The 18,179-nt window shown below is 46.6% G+C and overlaps 2 protein-coding genes and 1 long non-coding RNA gene across 5 annotated transcripts; 1 reads left to right on the forward strand and 2 right to left on the reverse strand.

Moving 5' to 3' along the window:
- Positions 1–783: 783 nt before the first annotated feature.
- CNPY3 (canopy FGF signaling regulator 3) lies at positions 784–7,266 on the reverse strand. The gene is made up of 6 exons (XM_080998196.1): positions 7,059–7,266; positions 4,869–4,992; positions 3,847–3,943; positions 3,594–3,716; positions 2,697–2,814; positions 784–1,881 (listed from the first exon to the last, which is right to left on the reverse strand). Exons 1-6 carry the CDS (start codon positions 7,177–7,179, stop codon positions 1,631–1,633), a joined length of 834 nt encoding a protein of 277 aa, XP_080854322.1. The 5' UTR covers positions 7,180–7,266; the 3' UTR covers positions 784–1,630.
- A 2,138-nt stretch (positions 7,267–9,404) lies between these two features.
- PTCRA (pre T cell antigen receptor alpha) lies at positions 9,405–13,286 on the reverse strand (the record flags this gene model as incomplete). 3 transcript variants are annotated; one of them, XM_080998207.1, is made up of 5 exons in its annotated part: positions 9,405–9,866; positions 10,321–10,453; positions 11,245–11,286; positions 11,671–11,994; positions 13,155–13,286. In XM_080998207.1, 5 exons carry the CDS (start codon positions 13,219–13,221, stop codon positions 9,719–9,721), a joined length of 714 nt encoding a protein of 237 aa, XP_080854333.1. In that variant the 3' UTR covers positions 9,405–9,718. The 3 variants fall into 3 exon arrangements, with proteins under 3 accessions (XP_080854333.1, XP_080854334.1, XP_080854335.1); XM_080998208.1 differs by having other exon boundaries at positions 11,671–11,991; positions 13,155–13,275; XM_080998209.1 differs by having other exon boundaries at positions 11,671–11,987; positions 13,151–13,221.
- Positions 13,168–17,466, forward strand: LOC308472948. Its single transcript, XR_013983806.1, has 3 exons — positions 13,168–13,253; positions 15,564–15,689; positions 16,919–17,466. It is a non-coding gene; the product is annotated as an uncharacterized lncRNA (long non-coding RNA).
- The last annotated feature ends 713 nt before the right edge of the window (positions 17,467–18,179 follow it).

Genomic DNA, 18,179 nt, shown 5'->3' on the forward strand with positions numbered 1-18,179 from the left:
AGGAGCAGGGACCAAGCAATGGGAGTTCACCCCATTGCGGGGATTCGAACCACCAACCTTCTGATCAGCAAGTCCTAGGCTCTGTGGTTTAACGCTCCAGGTATATGAACAAAAGACATATAGGACAGGAAAGGCTGTTTGCTTAAGAGGAAGTGCAGAAGAGGAAGCACACGGTGAATTGCAGGAAAGCTCTCCTAAGTATTCAACACAGAAAATGACCTTTAACTGAACGTCCAACTTTTAGGACTGGCAGGTATTTGCTGGGGACAGTGCCTATCTCTTTAAAAAGCTCTGACAAAAATGAGAATGGACTGAGTTGCCCTTTAAAAAGCCCTGAGACTGCCAGCTGCTGGTCTACTTGCCCAGCCAAGGAATGTAAGAAACTGCTTTATATGGAGTCAGACCACTGGTCCCTCTCACAGAGTGGCCATCTACACCAGGGGAAGCCAACCTTTTAGGATTTTTGAGCAAGCGCTGCAGACACACATGCGCCCGTCGGTTCCTTCTTCACTGGATCAGTCTGGCTCCCCAGAATAGATCACTTTCCCAGAACCTGGTTCCAGCAGAATTAACTTGAGCCTTGAAAAGATCACACAGCTGAAAAGGGAATAAAGCATCACTCTTCCAACTTCCTCCTTCTGCTCTATGTATTTTCCAAGGGAGAAACAAAGGTTATTATGACTGTATTGCAACCTTTTTCCTCAAAAGATTCACAAAGGTAAATATCATTCATATAGCAGTGCGGGGAAAGAAAGCCAATGGAAGGGCCGGATGGAGCACAAATTACTCAAAAACTCTTTTATTTTCACTCTTTGCAGGACTTCAGGAAACAGGAAGAATGGTCATCGCAGCAACAGAAAGCACATGTTTCTAAGGGAGGGGAGACAAGAGAAACACTTCATCAACCTGCAAGTTCTCTCCTGACTGGAGCAACTGCAGGAAATGATCCATTAAGGTGAGGAGTAATTCAAAAACAAAACAAACCAACAAAAAGATATCACAACAGAAGCACAGTGCCCTTACATGAATAGTACCTTCGCCCTTATTTCCCTCCAAGCAAACGCAGTGATCTGCATGATGAAAAGAAGGTCTTTCCAAAATATCGACTTAGGGAATGTACCAAGTTGAGAGCCTGCTACGCTGGCTATAGAGAGGTTATCATGGCTTCAGTCAAATGGGCTGGAGAGGCGAGCTGCCTTGCAACCCAACCTGGATCTCTTACAACTTTCTCCTTACCTTCCACCCGCCCCCCAGTTGCGTTTAGCAGATCAAAGCTCGTGGAGGTGAGGGTCAATTGATGAAAGCAGCGGGCTCAGTTTTTGAACACGAGCCACGCAGACTTAGGGAGCCAGTCCTTCAGGCCCTCCTTCTGCCTGGCTTGCTCCTCTCAGCAGGCAAGGGGCTAGCTGGGTTCGGCCCACCCTGCACCTGCGATGAGACACCATAACACTGGGTGGCTAAAGTTCGAAAGGCCACGATCCTTGCCCATCAGGAACAGCCTGGCACTTCTCCCTCGAGGAAGCTGAGAAATCTCCATCTTGCAACTCGGGTGGGCGAAAGCAATTCTCAGTGGCCTGAATACAAGCTTGCGAGTCCACGCGAGGAAAAGCATGGGTGGCTGGCACCTAGCCTACAGTTCGTCCGGCCTGTGTGAGAGTGGAGCCTCCTTCCCAGCATCCTTTGCTTCATCCTGCTCCTCTGATTGGTCAGGGACCTCTTGCACACTCGGTTTCTCACCCTCCCCTTCTTGCCCTGCTTTGTCTTTGCTGCTCTTTTTGCTTTTCGAAGCCTTCTTGCCTTTGCCCTCCTTCTTCTTAGACTTCTTCGGCCTTGAACTTGCCACGTCCCCTTTCTTGCCAGCCCACTTCTCTGTCAGGCAGCCTGGAGAGAGGAGAGGGGTGGGAAAAGGAGACTATGGGATTTTGCAATGCCTCCACTTCTCCCTGAGCACACAATTCCAGTCGCCACCTAATTTATTTAGATGAAGTTTCCATTCGGTTTAGATTACTAGTTAGTACACCTGGTGGTATCATTCACTTGTTTTTGTGGGGACTCCAGATCCCATCAGCCCCAGCCAACATGGTGGTGGATGATGGGAATTGGAGTCCAACAGCATCTGGAGGGCAGCACATTGACTATGACTGGGTGAATAGAAAACCTGGGACAAAATCGTTGCTTTCAGTCACTCACCTCACAAGCTAGCCTTGGGTCAATCACGACCCCTCGGCTCTCAATGTGCTGTTATGAGGGTAGAAAAATACAAGGGAAGGAAAGCAACAAGTTGCTCCAAGCTCCGTGAACTACAGGTAAGTTAGAAATGTGATAAATTAATGTGAGGACTACAATGCCCATCATTCCTGACCGCTGGCCATGATGGCTGGGGTTGATGGGAGTTGAAGTCCAACAACACCTGGGACGGATATTCCCCATTCCTGACTGAAAACCATCTGGATGGTTCTGTGGTGGCGATTTTGCACCAGAGCTCCGTTCCTGGCCCCCATGCACAATGGCGGAGCAGATGTAAGCCCAGTCTGCCCAACCCCCAACCCCCGTTCCTCCCTCTTCCACATCCAAAAGGATCTGCACAGCGGCCACACGTTAATTGAACACGCCTATAATGGCCGCCGCCCGTACACATACACATATCCCTGGACCCCAATAACAGGGCCTGCCACTTCCCAGGAAACATAACTCACTGGTGTCTTTTCCTTTCAAGACGTGATTTGCACAGAGAAACTGGGAAATGTCTTCCTCCTGGTGGTTCCGGTACCAGTCTTCGATCACATCTTCAAATTCCTCCACCATTACCTCACACTAACAGAGAGAGAGAAAAAGAGAGAGAAATTCTCCTTCAAATATCTACTTGTGGCGTTTTCAACCACACCAGTAGGTCTGCACACATTGCCATGGCTTCATCGCCACTGCAACCCTAGCTTGGCTGTGACAAAGCCACATTACATTTAGATCTCACCTGACCTCCGAGTCCTGCAATGCAGGGGGATCGGACCAGGTGACCCTCCCTTCCAACTCTACAAATTCAAAGTGGCATGAAAAGGATCCCCCGGCAGTCTCTCATCTAACCACGGATCACCAGACCTGCCTTGCTTCAGCTAGGTCAGGCATCCCCCAACTTGGCCCTCCAGATGCTTTGGGACTACAGCTCCCATCATCCCTGACTACTGGTCTTGTTAGCTAGGGATGATGGGAGTTGTAGTCCCAAAACATCTAGAGGGCCAAGTTGGGGGATGCCTGAGCTAGGTTATGCACTAGTTTTCCACCCCCACCAACATCCATGAAAATGTACCTTTGGAACACACCCTAGAAATGTGATTGACAGGCCAGTGGTTTCAGCATTAGATGCAGAATTCTCGCTTTCAGTTCTCCCGTTCGAAAGGAGAATCCTCCAGGACAGCCTTCACCCATCTGGGGCTCCCCGGATGCCTTGGGCTGTTGGGAATTGTAGTCCAAAACATCCAGAGAGACCAAATTGGTGAAGGTGCTCTAGGAGACCAACCATGAGCTCCAGTTACTTGGAACTGCTGTGCCGCCATCAGTCATGTGGCCTTCACAAAGTGTGAAGCCAAGGGCTGTACCTGCTTCTTTAGATCGGCCACTTCCGCAGAGGTTTCATTCCACAGCTCATAAGGGATGTCCATCACCACCTTCACTCCTTTGTGTACCAAGTTATGGAGTGTTTCAAAGGTCTCAGACATACCCTAAAAGGAAGTGAGAGAGTTCAGAGGTGTATCCTGGAAGAGCCAAGACAGGCAAAGAAAATGAAAAGCAGAAAAGCGGCTCTTAAAAAAAAAATCTGGAAGCAAGATGAAATCCCGAGACGTTGCAAACCTTTGCAAATCTGTTGCTTCCCGTTCTCTCTTTGTGCAGGTTGTATTCCAAAAGCCTCTTGCAGATGTTTTCTGTCACTTCAATAAGGCGAATGTCCCTGCAGGCAAAAAAAGTGTATTAGTGAGTGGCAAGATCTCTGTATGAGTGTCCAATGACACAAGTATAAAATAGCAGCTGGTAGAATGTACCTCAGCACTTTATCAACTCACAATTTACTGCTTGAGATCAATTTCCATGTGTTATGGGACTTCGCTAGTAAGAGCTTATGAATCTGGAATGCAGCTTTCCAGCAAAACCATTAAAATGTCCCTTTCCACAGTCTCAGTCAATAGACAGTGTATATGCATACACCCCTGGGACTTCACCTCATGTAATCTGTGAGTTACCTGTCCTACCTTTTTCAAAACACAATATAACATTGAGGACTAGAACATAGCTGTCAACCTTCCCTTTTTTTAATGGAAAATTCCCTTATTCCAGCGCTGTTTCCCGCTGCTATCCCGGATTGTTAGATATCCCGTAGACTGTCCCTGGGACAGGTGAGGATGCTGATCCCTTATTTTGAGGCTGCTGATCCCTTATTTTCAAATCTGAAAGTTGGCAGCTATGGACTAGAAACACAAAACACAATACGAACTAGGCACATATAAGAACAGGACCTAAAGCATCTAATTATGTATGTTAGTTCCACCAAATTTCGATGGGACTTAGGGTGTCCAATCTTTACTGAAAGGTCACTTTTTTTGCCTGCATGTTGGGGGAGTCCTATAAATTGCATACTGCACAACCAAAGAGCTCAATTAACCCTGCAGAAGGAATATGAAACCTTCCTTCCTTGCAGGAACGGATGGCAAGTGACTTATGGGTGTGACCTTTTTTGCATTTTATATCCTGGCAGACAAAAGTAAGATTCAGGAGAGTTAACACCCTCTCTGAATTACTTACTGACCAAGATATTGCAATAATGTACAAGGTGGAGAACGGCTGCCTCCAAGGGTCCATCAACAGCCTCATTCACTTACGATTTTGTGTACTTGATTTTGGATCCCTTGCCATCCAAAAAGCCGTACTTCGTGTCAATCACCTCCTTGGTCTTGCCAGTTTCATCGAAGGAGGATTTCAGTTCCAAAGCCACGTACTTGCACACTAAAGACAGAAAAGAACCAGTTAGTAACCACTCACATATTTTAATTGGTGATCAAAAGCTGGTAGGTAAGCAGATAACAGAGTTTACAGTGCAGGCCATATTGAAATAACACAATGGTGTATATTTGCAGAGCAGGGACGCGGGTGGTGCTGTGGGTTAAACCACAAAGCCTAGGACTTGCTGATCAGAAGGTCAGTGGTTCGAATCCCCGTGACGGGGTGAGCTCCTGTTGCTCGATCCCAGCTCCTGCCAACCTAGCAGTTCGAAAGCACATCAAAGTGCAAGTAGATAAATAGGTACTGCTCTGGCGGGAAGGTAAACAGTGTTTCCGTGTGCTGCTCTGGTTCGCCAGAAGCGGCTTAATCATGCTGGCCACATGATCTGGAAGCTGTGCGCTGGCTCCCTCGGCCAATAAAGCGAGATGAGCGCTGCAACCCCAGAGTCGGCCACGACTGGACCTAATGGTTAGGGGTCCCTTTACCTTTATATTTGGAGAAAATAAAGCAGGGATAGGGAACCTGTTGGGGTTATAAATCCCATCATTTTTGGCCACTGGCTGTGCTGGCTGGGGCTGAAAGCAGCCTTCCAGATGTTGTTGGATTCATCAGCCCCAGCCAGCCTAACCGTCAGGGATGATCCCCAATAACAGTGCAGCAGGTTGAAGGCAGCTCTAACCCTCTACCTAAATACCACTCCGGCTTTCACGTCAGTGAACCTCTTCTGCAACTTCCAGCTCATAGTTCTCTCTGTTCCTCTTTAACTTATTAAGTTCCATTTTTAGTGACAAGGCGCTTCTCAGATCCCCTTTTCACTCTTGACAGCCTTACCTTATATAAGTGCCCCTGCATAAGCTAGTCTACCTGTAAGCCTGTCATTGTTTCATGCTGGAAGTCCTTCGCCAAGAGAGGGGAACCTGTGGCCCCCCAGAAGCTGTCAGACTCCAACTCCCAACAGCCACAGCCAGTATCAAGAAAGATCTGGGATGGCAGTAGTTGTCACCCAGTAAAATACTGAGTGTCGCCGATTCCCCATCATTTTACCTATAACCTTATATAGTGATGTCTACGGCTGGGCAATATGTGGTTTTCAACATAGGAAGCTGCATTACTCCAAGTCAGACCACTGGTCCATCTTGCTCAGTACTGTCTACACTGACTAGCAGCACCACTCCAAGATTTCAGGCAGGGAGTCTCTCCCAGACCTACCTGGAGATGCCAGCGGGGACTGAACAAACCTTGGAGCTTCTGCTTGCAAGGCAGACACTCTGCCATTGAGCTACAGCCTTTCTCCATAGGAAGCTTCAGCCCCCTGTTTTTGACCACCCCTTTCCCTGTCCCTTTACAGTGGTACCTCGGGTTACATACGCTTCAGGTTACAAACTCCACTAACCCTGAAATAGTACCTCGCATTAAGAACTTTGCTTCAAGATGAGAACAGAAATCGTGCTCCGGCTGCGCAGCAGCAGTGAGAGGCCCCATTAGCTAAAGTGGTGCTTCAGGTTAAGAACAGTTTCAGGTTAAGTATGGACCTCTGGAACGAATTAAGTACTTAACCCGAGGTACCACTATACTTTATTTTGGGCATTTGTGGCCCCACCCTTCATCCAAAAAGGCTCCCAACTGCAGGCTTTTCATCATCATCATTCTATGTCTTTTTAAATGTGTTTGTGGGAGGGGTGGGAGTTATTGGTTTGTTTTGCTTCTGTTCTTGCTATTATGATGATGATGATGCTGTGAACCACCCTGAGCTCTCTGGATGAAGGGCGGTATAATAGTAATAGTAATAATAATAATAATAATAATAATAATAATAATTTATTTATACCCCGCCCATCTGGCTGAGTCTCCCCAGCCACTCTGGGCGTCTCCCAATCAAATGTTAAAAACAGTACTGTACATGCAAAGGTAATAAATGAATAATAATAATAATAATAATAATTCACACGACACGAAAGGAAAGAGGAGCAGGGAGGGATGAGGAAAATCAAAACTCAGGCGCCGATTTCTCCCTTCCCCCACAGCTCTGCAATAACATTCTTTGGCGGGGGGGGGCTTCCCTTTCTCACCTTCGCATTTGCTGGGCAGCTTGACCCACTCGCTGTCCTCGGCAATGGCCCCGCCGCGCCCAGGAGCCGGGCCCACCAGCAGGGCGAGCCAGAGCGCGACGGCGGGACCCCAGGGAGCCATGGAGGGAGGAGGAGACCCCCGCGAGAGGCCGCCACGCCGCCACAGCCCTCCAGAGCGCGCACCGCGCTTCCGGGAACCTCCCCCCTTTCCCTTTCCCGCAGCGTAGCTATAACAACCGGAGCCCTTGGCCAATGGCGGCCGGGAACGTGTCACGCCGAGGCCAACGGGCCGGCGCGAGGCGCCCGGTCTTTTGAGATATCAGCCAATCAGGAGCGGGGGTGGGTGGGGCGCTCTCTCGCTTCCCCAATGGAGCAGCTTCGCTTTCCCCTCAGGTCAGCCAATGGGAGTGCCGCCAGCGCTGTCCTGTGATTGGTGCTCGCCTCCGTTCGTCTCAGCCCTGGAATGCTCACTCCATTCATTTTTGTAAAAAAGGCATTCACAAATATTTGGCGCAGGTAACACGCCAGGGGTGGGGAGTAGGGAGAATGCTCCTCCCATCCTTTCAGATTTTCCATTTATCCAGTTCCAGAGCGGCGGTTTTTTTACTTTGCGTTCTCAGGCTGCGATCCTGTGTAGTCATTTACATGGGGATAAGTTGGCTCCAACTCAGTGGGATAAGGTAAAAGGTAAAGGACCCCTGGACGGTTACGCCCAGTCAGAGGCGACTATAGGGTTGCGGTGCTCATCTCTGACTAAACCACTTCTGGCGTGACATATATAGGGTCTGTGCTGTTACTTTTTACTTTATGACATTCTGTGCTGCCTATCAACTTAATATACGATCATCTTTATTGTCAGTGTGCCCCATACAGAACAACGAAATTGAAAAAAATCTACATCACACATTCAAAAACCAACAAGCCTGCTATCCCAGCTATCCCAGCCTGGTTACCCCCCTAAAAACTCTGATACCCCATAATTAAATACAATATACTCCCATAGACACCTGGAAGCATAGATTTGATCCAAGATGTGAAGAGTGCACCCAATTATTCTCTCCACAGTCTTTACAACCCTGGACAGCATTGTTTTTCCCTGACCGTGCAGTGTTCTAGATGGTTTGCGAACTTATTAAAAACAACAACCCAAACTTACTGAGATGGTTAGGATAGACGCAGCTACTCGTTGTTTTTTACTCTCTCCCATCCCAAAAGCTGCAGCAGTTGCTTAAGAGGCAGGCTGTTAAGGGGCCTGGATTCAGTCAGTTCCCAGGTTTGGTTTTCATCTCAGTATTGTTATTCTCCATACTGCAGATGGGAGGACTGAGGTGGAGTGGGGCCTGCCTATGGCTACACAGCGAGTTCGTATTTTGAAAGCATGTGTAATCGCCAATACTCCGCTGGCTGTTGCAGCTACCTACCTGCCCCATACATTTTTGTTGCAAGCATCCAGGCAGAGGGCCTTCTCGGTAGTGGCACCCTGCTCTGTGGAACGCCCTCCCATCAGATGTCAAAGAGATAAACAACTACCAGACTTTTAGAAGACATCTGAAGGCAACCCTGTATGGGGAAATTTTTTTATGTCCAATGTTTTACAATTTTTTATGTGCTGTAAGCCACCCAGAGTGGCTGGAGAAACCCAGCCAGATGGTTGTGGTATAAATATTACAATTATTATTATTAAAAAATTAAGTAATTTATTTTTGAAAACAGATTTATAGCACCTGTAAAATACAAAAAGGAAGAGGGTTTTTGTGATTGTTGTTACAATCCACAATTGCTGCATAAATCCTCATAAAAATGCTAGACATGCTTTGGCTGTTCTGTAAGCACACACAGAGTATTTAATCGTATTCATATGTCTGTTAAGTAACAATCCCAAGAATGTAGGGAAGAACCAACCCCTATCCCATGCCTCCCTTGCATGCACCTTCCTCCTTGCACCTGCCAGGATTCAGAACTGGAGCCCTGTTTGCTTAAGATGATGTGATGCCTATCTGTGCCATTCATCCTGTGACAGCTGTTGTTTCACATAGGCAGGGTAACACTGTGACATGATGTTGCAGATGCTGAGCAGTGACAATGCACTTGTGATCCTGCACCTAATGACTTCTTATGCAATTAATATTTTGCTACTTCGGAAGGGCTGAAAACCCAGAACCTCACTCCCTACTACAGTGAAAGGAGTGGAGAACCTCAAGCTCAGGGGCTGAATATGGTTGCCCAACTCTCAGAACCCCTGCCTTAGGCATTCTCTCATATAGATGACAACGAGCTGTATATTTGAGGACAATGCAAGCAAGACTATATGTACAATTATGAACAAAGAAATATCACACGGCAATATTCAAGAGAGAAACATTCTTCTCAGGACATCACATACTGCGCTCACAACACAAGAATATTGAAAGGGTGTCAAGCCTTGTTATTCGTGCAGATTTGTGTACTGCTACAGCCAGGGTGCCTGGCTTAGTTGTTGTCCGATTAGTGTTCAGCACCAAAGAACCCGAATCGAAGGTCACAGCAGAGGCAGATGAAAGGAAGCCAAAAGCCTGTTTTTCAGCCTGTATTCAAACCAGGCTAGTCTCTCCCTCTTTTGTTCAAGTGAATGCTTCCATCTTCAGGACACATATTCTGCTTCCGTATGGAGTTCCTTCTTTTCAGCCAGATATGTGAAAGTTGCCTTTCCCCTTAGTCCATTGCTCTGTGCTTTTCATAGCAACAATTTCTGTGACAGAAGCAGTTCTGACTCTGTGTGGATGAACTGCAGAAAAGTTGGAAGGCTTCAGATGCAACAAGATATCTTCCCTGAAAGGAGAGGGAAGATTACAGCAGGTTGGGAGCTGAACTTTACTATCACCATCATCATCACCATCATCTTAACACCATACCCCTCCTTCAAAGAGTTCAGTGGTGTTTCTGCTGCCACCGTGCTACCCATGGCTGAGCTATGGTTTGGCTTGGCATTACATCCAAACCTATGCTTGTGTTTCCCCCAGACAAACCATGAACAGTAAACCAAGAACAAACATTGTGGTTCGTCTGAAGTGAGGCAAACCATGAGCCTGGCTTTGGATGTGATGCTAAACCAAACCATGGCATAGCTCTGGGTAGTGTGGCAGCAGCAGAATGAGAGAGGTACACTGCTATCACAATCTGTGATCCAGGAAACTGCACATTTGCTTGCTCATTCGAGTCCATGGTTTGGCTTAGCTTTATATCTGGACTAGGTCTATGTGTTGGATATTGTGGCCAGTATTACCTCTTGTAAACAATGCAGCAGGTCATCAACACGTCAAACAGGAGCAATTTGAACAGCAAAATTCTGATGGCCAGAAGAAGTAAGATCTGTGAGCGGCTATGTAGATCTTCAATGAACAATGACTCTTCTTGGGCTGCCACCACAAAAAGAAGAAAGAATAAGGCAGAGTAATATCCACAGAATAACTATATCACCATCCACTTATGTGCTCCCTCGATACTTTGGATACAGGCCTATGTTACCAATGTTATCTCTTAATTGCTGCCAAGCCCAGTGGGTGATCAAACTATCAGGAGAGACAGCAGTAATCTGATGGATAAGGTAGTTCCAGACAATTTAGAATTTACACTTTTCATTACTGTATTAACTCTTAACAAGAGGATAGCAGTCCATAGTGCGCCTGTAGCAGTGACCAGAGAAGGAATGACCACTGGGAAGAGTGCACAGAGAACAACTGGATCTGCATCTGCACAACCGAGTGCCTTCATCTGCCCCAGCTGCAACAAAACATGTCTTTTCTGTGTCGATCTCTACAGCCACAGCAGGCACTGTAACCTTCCAACAGGCGCACTCTTCCATTGTCCCCCGAGACAGATGGATGCCAACCAATGTTTGGGGGGTGGGGTGGAAGGCATGGGCAGCACTGTGCCAAAGACCCCTGGCCTCTGGCACCTACCCTGTAGGTATGGATAGAATTGCAGCTGTGGCCTTCCTCTCTAATCTGCTTCATTCACAATAGTTCAAATTGTGTTCTATAAGGATATATGAATCTGGAATTTAGTTGTTCGTCATGGCACAAGGCTCCAAACACTAGCCTTGTATACTTACAACAGCTTTGTCTGAATTCCTGCCCCCAAAACACCAGGTCGGAACTGAGCTCTTAGTATAACTGAGATTGGAAGGAGAGTGTATTGTTGTTCTTACCTTCTTGCTTTTCACTCAGGCAGAGATCTCCCATATTTTCTTCTGTAAGACAAAATTATGACTTGGAGAAGGCATTGCAAGCCTTGGTTGTGTTATATAAGTTTCCAGATTATTAATTTACTGATTTGAAGTGCCTGGAATTTGTGCATAAATGTCTATATTGATTGATTGATTGATTGATTGTATTAGGACACATCGGTTTGAAGGAGAGAGTTCATTGGCAAAAAGGCAGGATTTAAGTGTAACAGGATAACAGCAATTTAGATATATGAGGTTGCGTTCCAATGCATGCTTACCTGGGAGTAAGTCTCATTGAACTCAATGGGACTTACTTCTAATTAGACATGCATAGGGTTGCACTGTTAATTTATGAGGTCCTAAAAGTACATCTACAGTCCATCCCCCCATCCCCCCATTCATGAATACCTGAGAGTTGAAGGGAGGTGGTGCTCCATGTCTTTGAAGTTTCGTTTGGTGCGACGTAGCAAGCGACTGTACTCCATGATCCAAATTCTTTGGTGCTGATGGAGAGTTGAGAGATGCTGCTGAAAGTCCCATCGTCTTCCCTAGAAATCCCGTAGGTGAAAGACTCCAGCATGCTCCCATTTCCGTTGGAAAACCGAACTGCCCCCAATGCTTCCTCAGAGAGATCGTTCACCAGACAAATTACCAAGGTCTTCCTTTCGCCGTTTACTATCACATGGAGCGGTGGTGCCAGTGTTGCATTTAAGCTCCAAGATAAGCTACCTGCTGAGAGTTTATTATAAACGTGCATGAGCAAAACTACTTGATCGGAGAGCTATTGGTTTTCATGTACACAAATTATGCAGATAATGTTTTTTTGGGATCTTTCTTGGCGGAGCCTTGCTTGGTTTTTACTTCATTTGAGCTGTCTTCCATAAAAATGGAGATTCTTCCCACCCCATGGTTTCTGTCCAATTCAATGAATGATCAAGGGGTCAGAGCAACTCCCATAGACAAAAAGGGTCATCCCGGCAGGTGAACTTCTGGCAATGATTCCCCTGCACCCCACTCTGCAAAACTCTTGCTGCTCACTTGCCTAGCCCCAAAGGTTGTGTAAGACACTTCTGAAAAGTTTCCAAGCAAACAGCTCTGCCAGGCAGGTGGAGGAGCACCTCTGGTTTGCATGGTTACCTCTTTGGTTTTATAACATTCCCTCCTGCTGGGACAAACTGCTTCCTGCCCACCCCCACCTCCACGTCTGGTTTTGCAGGCTAAAGGATGCAAAATTAAGGTACTACACATTCTATTGTAATGATTAGCGTGGTGGTGCAGCAATAAAACTGCTACCGCATTTGCAAAGCTATGCAGGGTCCAGTGTGGTTTCAAATTGGATGGGAGATGGTGCGCATTGCAATGAGTTAGACCAGGGGTCAGCAAACCTTTTCAGCAGGGGGCTGGTCGACTGACCCTCAGACCTTGTGGGGGGCCGGACTATATTTTGGGGGAAAAATATGAACGAATTCCTATGCCCCACAAATAACCCAGAGATGCATTTTAAATAAAAGGACATATTCTACTCATGTAAAAACACACTGATTCCCGGACGGTCCGCAGGCCACATTGAGAAGGCAATTGGGCCAGATCCAGCCCCCGTGCCTTAGTTTGCCTACCCATGAGTTAGACCCTTGGGATCACTTCCAACTTTGCAGTCCTATAATTTTGGTCTAATATATTTTGTTTTGTTTCTGTTTGGACTCTAAACTTTAGTGCAGACTTTAGGCCCCTGTGGGACAATTTTAAAATTCCAGATCCCAAGTTCTTTTATTTCATTCTGGTTTTTTAAAAACTCGTATAACATCAGACAGATGGACTTCCCCTGCCTTCTGAATGATACTGTCACACTGACCCCCAACAAGCAAGCAAATAAGCTATGGTGTTTTACTCACAGGTCAGAAGTTGGAGTGCTGCGCTGGTCAGGAGGTGCTGGAACGTAAGGTGGAGAGCTGGAGACATCTTGTGAGAATGAGCAGCTACACAAACAGAGAGTGCGCTAGACTAGCAGGCAATGTGCTCAACCCATCTCTCTTCCTCTCTGACCTCAGTACTCCTTTCCCGCAGCTAACGGTTGCACAGCTGCTCCCTAGTAAACAACAGAAGTGTTTTGGTGTGATTTTTTAAGCACACTTTTTGATTATTTTAGCTGTGTGACTGGCTTATGTGAGTACCACCAGAACTTGACATAACAATTGCAGCGTCCTGTGGTACTCCGAAAGCTTGCACATTTATTTGAGAGACTTATCTCCTGCTAGAGAAAGCACTGAATAGGGCAGCAGGTCCAGAACGCACCTGAAAATCTCAGAGCCAAGGAAGGCACAAAATAGGAAGTCTCTAGCCAGGGTCTCTCGGATTATTTTTTTGATTATTAAAAAAGTGTTAATGGGGTAGGGGACAGAGTTTGGATCAAGGCTGAGGGATGGTTTCAAATATATTTTACACCTGTTGTTTTCCTGACTAAATCATCCTACTATTTGCCTGCATTGCAGATGATGCATGTATCATATTGGTATCCCATAGAACAATCCATGATTATGTGAAATAGGGAGAAATTGAAAAAATAATTATGCAATAAGAGAAATTTGTACAGAGTAGTCCAGGTTACATGAGTCATGCAAGCTGCAGAATTCAGCTTTTCGTGCTGCAGGATTTAAATATTTTTAGTATGCAGTACAGCCAAATCCTAACCATGTCTTTTCAGAAGTAGCCCCATTGCATGCAGTAGGACTGTGAAGTGCAGTGGTTGGAGTATCAGACCGGGTTCAAATCCCCACTGGGCCTTGAAGCTCACTGGGTGACCTTGGGTGAGACACTGCCTAACCTATTACACGGGGTGGTTGTGGAGATTAAATGAGGCAGGAGAGAACCCGGTATGCCACTTTGAGCTCCTTGGAGGAAAAGGTGGGGGTATAAATGCAATAAATGAAATGAAATAAAGAAGGTCCCCAGACCAGACATTCTGGAGAGACTTTTCAGGGAAGGAGCTGTACACAGTGAGTTGCTCCAGGGACCAGAGGATGCAAAATTTATCGGTGGGAGCTGCTTTCCTTCCACACCATCCCCCGTTTGGGTCAACCCATTGGGTCATAGTACCCAGTGCTATCAGACAGTCCAAGTGTCCCTATTTTCCAGGGACAGCCCCGGATTTACAGAAGCCACTCCAGTTTCTGATTTTATACTGAAACTTTATAGGGGTCAGCAAACTTTTTCAGCAGGGGGCTGGTCCATTGTCCCTCAGACCTAGTGTGGGGCCGGACTATTTTTTTTTTGGGGGGGGGAATGAATGAATTCCTATGCCCCACAACCCAGAGATGCATTTTAAATAAAAGCACACATTCTACTCATGTAAAAATACGCTGATTTCCAGACCGTCCGTGGGTCAAATTTAGAAGGTTATTGGGCCGGATCCAGCCCCAGGGCCTTAGTTTGCCTACCCATTCATTAGGACGTTCATCGTAGAAATGTGGGAGGGTATGGGGAGGGTAGGCGACCCCTGAGCCAAGGAGATAAGTGACTGTACAACCTTTAGAAGACATCTGAAGACAGTTCTATATACGGAAGATTTTTAAAAAATGTTTAATGGGTGGGGTATAAAGGATAAACCATTATGATGATGGAAAAGGACGTCCCTATTTTCATCAGGAGGGACGTGGGTGGCACTGTGGGTTAAACCACAGAGCCTAGGACTTGCCGATCAGAAGGTCAGCAGTTCGAATCCCCGCAATGGGGTGAGCTCCCGTTGCTCGGTCCCTGCTCCTGCCAACCTAGCAGTTCGAAAGCACGTCAAAGTGCAAGTAGATAAATAGGTACCCCTCCGGCGGTAAGATAAACGGCTTTTCCGTGCACTTCTCTGGTTCTCCAGAAGCGGCTTAGTCATGCTGGCCACATGACCTGGAAGCTTTACGCCGGCTCCCTCGGCCAATAAAGCGAGATGAGCGCCGCAACCCCAGAGTCGGTCACAACTGGACCTAATGGTCAGGGGTCCCTTTACCTTTTTATTTTCATCAGAGAACTGTTGGAAGGTATGGGGTTATGCGCACCCCAAGTAGACCCACTGAAATCAGCAGCCAGGCCTAAGTTGGGCACATTGATTTCAATGGGTCTACTCTGCACATGAAAAAAACAACCCTTTTTTACTTGTTTATACAGTCTGCAGGTGCTGCATATGCAGATTCAACCCCTTCCTCGATTAAAAAGCTGGGCTGGCCGACTTAAATTTCGCTTGTGCTATATTAATGGACTGTAACTGCGGGTGGGGTGGGGGGAGTGAGTTAGGCTCAGCAGCCCTGTTTTCCTCCTAGGCCTCCTCCCCCGGCGATAGATCGCTCTTGGTACGGCCCGGCCTCCCCCTCGCTGCCCTGGTGGTGCTTTCCATGACGTCCGCTCGGAGTGGAGTAGCCCGGCTCCGGAGATTCGGCTTGCAAAGGGTAAGGGCGAGGGGAGGCGGGGGAGGCAGCGGGCCTGTGTAAGGGGCTGGCACGTGGGCGCTGCCTCCCTGCAGAGTAGGCCGGTTGGGACAGGTGGGGCGCTTACCTCCGTGTAAACGGGGAGAGAGGGTCGGGGCTGAGCCCTGTATAAGCTCTGGGGGTTAACCCACCCACCCAAAAAAGAGAGGCTGTAGTTTGCCAAGCCACAGGGAGCTGATGGGAGCTGCTCTTTCCAAATAGAGATTTAGCAGGACTTGTGAAAGCGTTCATTTCCTCACCCAAATTTCACTACAGTATATCGCTGTGTAATTTATTAAATTTGTATCCCGCCCTCCACCCGAAGATCACGGGGCATTGGCCACAACATAAAAGCACAATGCGCGTTTAGTTTATTCCCCCCAGATCCTCATGCCCAACTATTTGATACCCGAGCTTTTAAGTACGTGTAACTACTCCCACTTGCCCTCGCCCGTCCTTTCCTGCCCTTGTTCGGTCTCCGATGGTAAGCCCCCTTCCAGGTTTTCTGCAGCTGAGGGGAACAGAGAGGTTGAAAAGCCCTTTTTGGCTTGTGGTATGATGAAATTGCATGAAAAAGGGGAATGCCATCCAGACTGGGGGCTGTGGCTGGAGACCGCTTGGAGGGTACAGGAAACCAGGTGCCTGTTCCTGGCAAAAACATAGAAAGAGCAATTAAAAACCAATTAAGCATAAATAGAATTAAAACTATATATGTGTGTGTGTGTGTGTGTGTGCATTAATAAAATAAAATAATATAATTAATGTAATATAATCAGCACAGCACAGCACCAGTACTTTAATTAAAAGCAGTCACTTCCACCTACAGGTGGAAGGACAAGAAGGAAGGAGCCAGTCTAGCTTCTCTAGAGAGGGATTTCCAAAGACTTGGAGCAGCTACCAAGAAGGCCCTTATTTATTTAAATAAGCAGATAAGAGTTTCCTTATTTATTTATAAAAAATATATATAAATAAAATATTCCACACTTTTAACATCTATGTATGCACCTCAGGAAGCTAACGAAGTGGTAGCAAGCAAACAAAAATGATGTTAATATTTTAAAATAAAGATTATGAATTGAGACAAGGTCCAGACATTGTGGACCACAGCTACTCACAGGGAAGCCTAATTTAGTCGCTTATAAGAATTGGAAAGGAACCTTACCTGGAGCTTGAGTTGCCCTCTCTTTAATTTGAAAAATGTCTCTTTTCAGGGGTGCTTCCTTTTCTCTGATACCAAAGTGAACATTGAACATTAGACAGCTGGTTCTTGCAGCTGGACATCAGGCATCCACCCACCAAACCATGGAATCCACAGCAGCAGGGACAGCAAGCTCACTTCCCAGTACTGTGGAGGATAGGAAGGAAGAACTTCAAGAGCGCCCAGCTGACCAGCCTCAGAGTCCAGATACTTCTGTGTCTTTCTCTGAGATCTTCCGCCTGGTCCAGGCTGGGCAAGACATTCCTGGGCTGCAGAAGCTAAATATCACCCCAACAAATGGGAGTCCTACACCATCTCAAATGGCCCGAAGACCCAAACCTTGGGAGAACAACCCATTGTGACTAGAAAGACCTATTGTCTTACTTCCACACCAGAAAGAAGCAATACTTACCAAGTCTGATGGATTTGCGAACTTAAAAGAGCTGTGTGTGTACACCTTTTGGGGGTTTTAAACCCTGCTGGTTTGCATGATCTTGAGGACAAGAGGCTATTGCATTGAATTAGTTCTGCAACTTATAATTAAATGTGTCCTTTACCAAAGTGTGCTTTGAAGGCTGCCAGTCCTTTATTTAAAATCACAATAATGTGAAATAACTCAAAAAAATGCTTCTGCACGCAAGCAATCCAAAGATTGCACCCGGAAATGTGGAATTCTGCAGTTTGCATAATTATGAAAACTAAGTAAATTTGTATATTATCTTATTTTGTATAATGCATTGTCCTTTTGCTAGTCTGGGAAGAGGCAGGGACACTGAAATACCCTTCCCGCCTTTCTGACTTTGAAGCTTCACCAATCACCCATGCGTTTTCAAGAATACAATTGCAGTTGTGCAGTTCATATTATTTTAAATGAAAGCAATTTTCCTGTAGCCAGAAAAAGGAGAATCCAATTAATGATACCTACTTTGGGTCTCACTTGTTGGCATGCGCTATATAGCAAGGGCCTGTTTTTAGAGAGGTCAGAAGCAGCTTAAACCCCAAATGGAAAGGGAGTGCAGAAAGATAAGAGCCCCTCAGCTTTCTGCTCCAGGCAATCGCTGGCTGACATCTCTAAGCCACAAAGCTGGCCTCCAGCTGGTAGTGAGCTGAGCAAAGGATGCACCTGAGTAACGGACGCGCTGCAGTTTAACCAAGAGCACAAAAGGCAATTCATGGAAGTGCACCTGCGGCTGAGGCTGCGTTAGGAAATAGCTACTTGTAAAATTCCCACCATTAGGATGGGTGCAAAGAGGCAGCGGTTTTGGGGTGTATAC

The sequence above is a fragment of the Podarcis pityusensis genome (genome assembly GCF_964106645.2).
Source record: "Podarcis pityusensis genome assembly, chromosome: 3".
Classification (NCBI taxonomy): Eukaryota; Metazoa; Chordata; class Lepidosauria; order Squamata; family Lacertidae; genus Podarcis; species Podarcis pityusensis.